Source organism: Gavialis gangeticus, unplaced genomic scaffold, assembly GCF_001723915.1.
Source record: "Gavialis gangeticus isolate Ggan-Ray unplaced genomic scaffold, GavGan_comp1, whole genome shotgun sequence".
Lineage (NCBI taxonomy): Eukaryota > Metazoa > Chordata > Crocodylia > Gavialidae > Gavialis > Gavialis gangeticus.
Window position 1 is genome coordinate 42,087,942 of NW_017729025.1, and position 420 is coordinate 42,088,361.

A 420-nucleotide genomic window follows, 5' to 3' on the forward strand; every position below is an offset into this window, starting at 1 on the left:
CGGCGCGCGCAGTTATGTCTAGCGGCGCGCGGCGGCGAGGCGGAGGCGGGCGCGGGCGAAGACGCCCTCTGTGAGGGGGAGGAGGACGAGCGGCGGCCGCGGGCATCCATGCCGGCGCGCGGGGATTAGTGAGGGGCCGGGGCCATGGCGGACCGCAGCGCCCCGAGCTGCCACTTGCGGCTGGAGTGGGTGTACGGCTACCGTGGCCACCAGTGCCGCAACAACCTCTATTACACGGCAGCCAAGGAGATCGTCTACTTCGTGGCGGGCGTCGGCGTCGTCTACAGCCCCCGCGAGCACCGCCAGAAATTCTACCTGGGCCACCAGGACGACATCATCAGGTGCGGCCCGCGCTGTCCTCCGGGCCCGGCCCGGCCCGGCCGCTGTCCGCTGCCGCGGTGCTGAACCCCGGGCGGGTGC

General features: G+C 73.1%; 1 protein-coding gene across 1 annotated transcript in view; it reads left to right on the forward strand.

The window, feature by feature from the left end:
• The first annotated feature begins 89 nt into the window (after positions 1-89).
• EML5 (echinoderm microtubule associated protein like 5) overlaps positions 90-420 on the forward strand; it is a 293,292-nt gene continuing 292,961 nt past the window's right edge. The window contains exon 1 of the mRNA XM_019518682.1: positions 90-341. Coding sequence (XP_019374227.1) covers positions 145-341 — 197 coding nt within the window. The 5' untranslated portion in view covers positions 90-144. The remainder of the gene's footprint in view (positions 342-420) is intronic.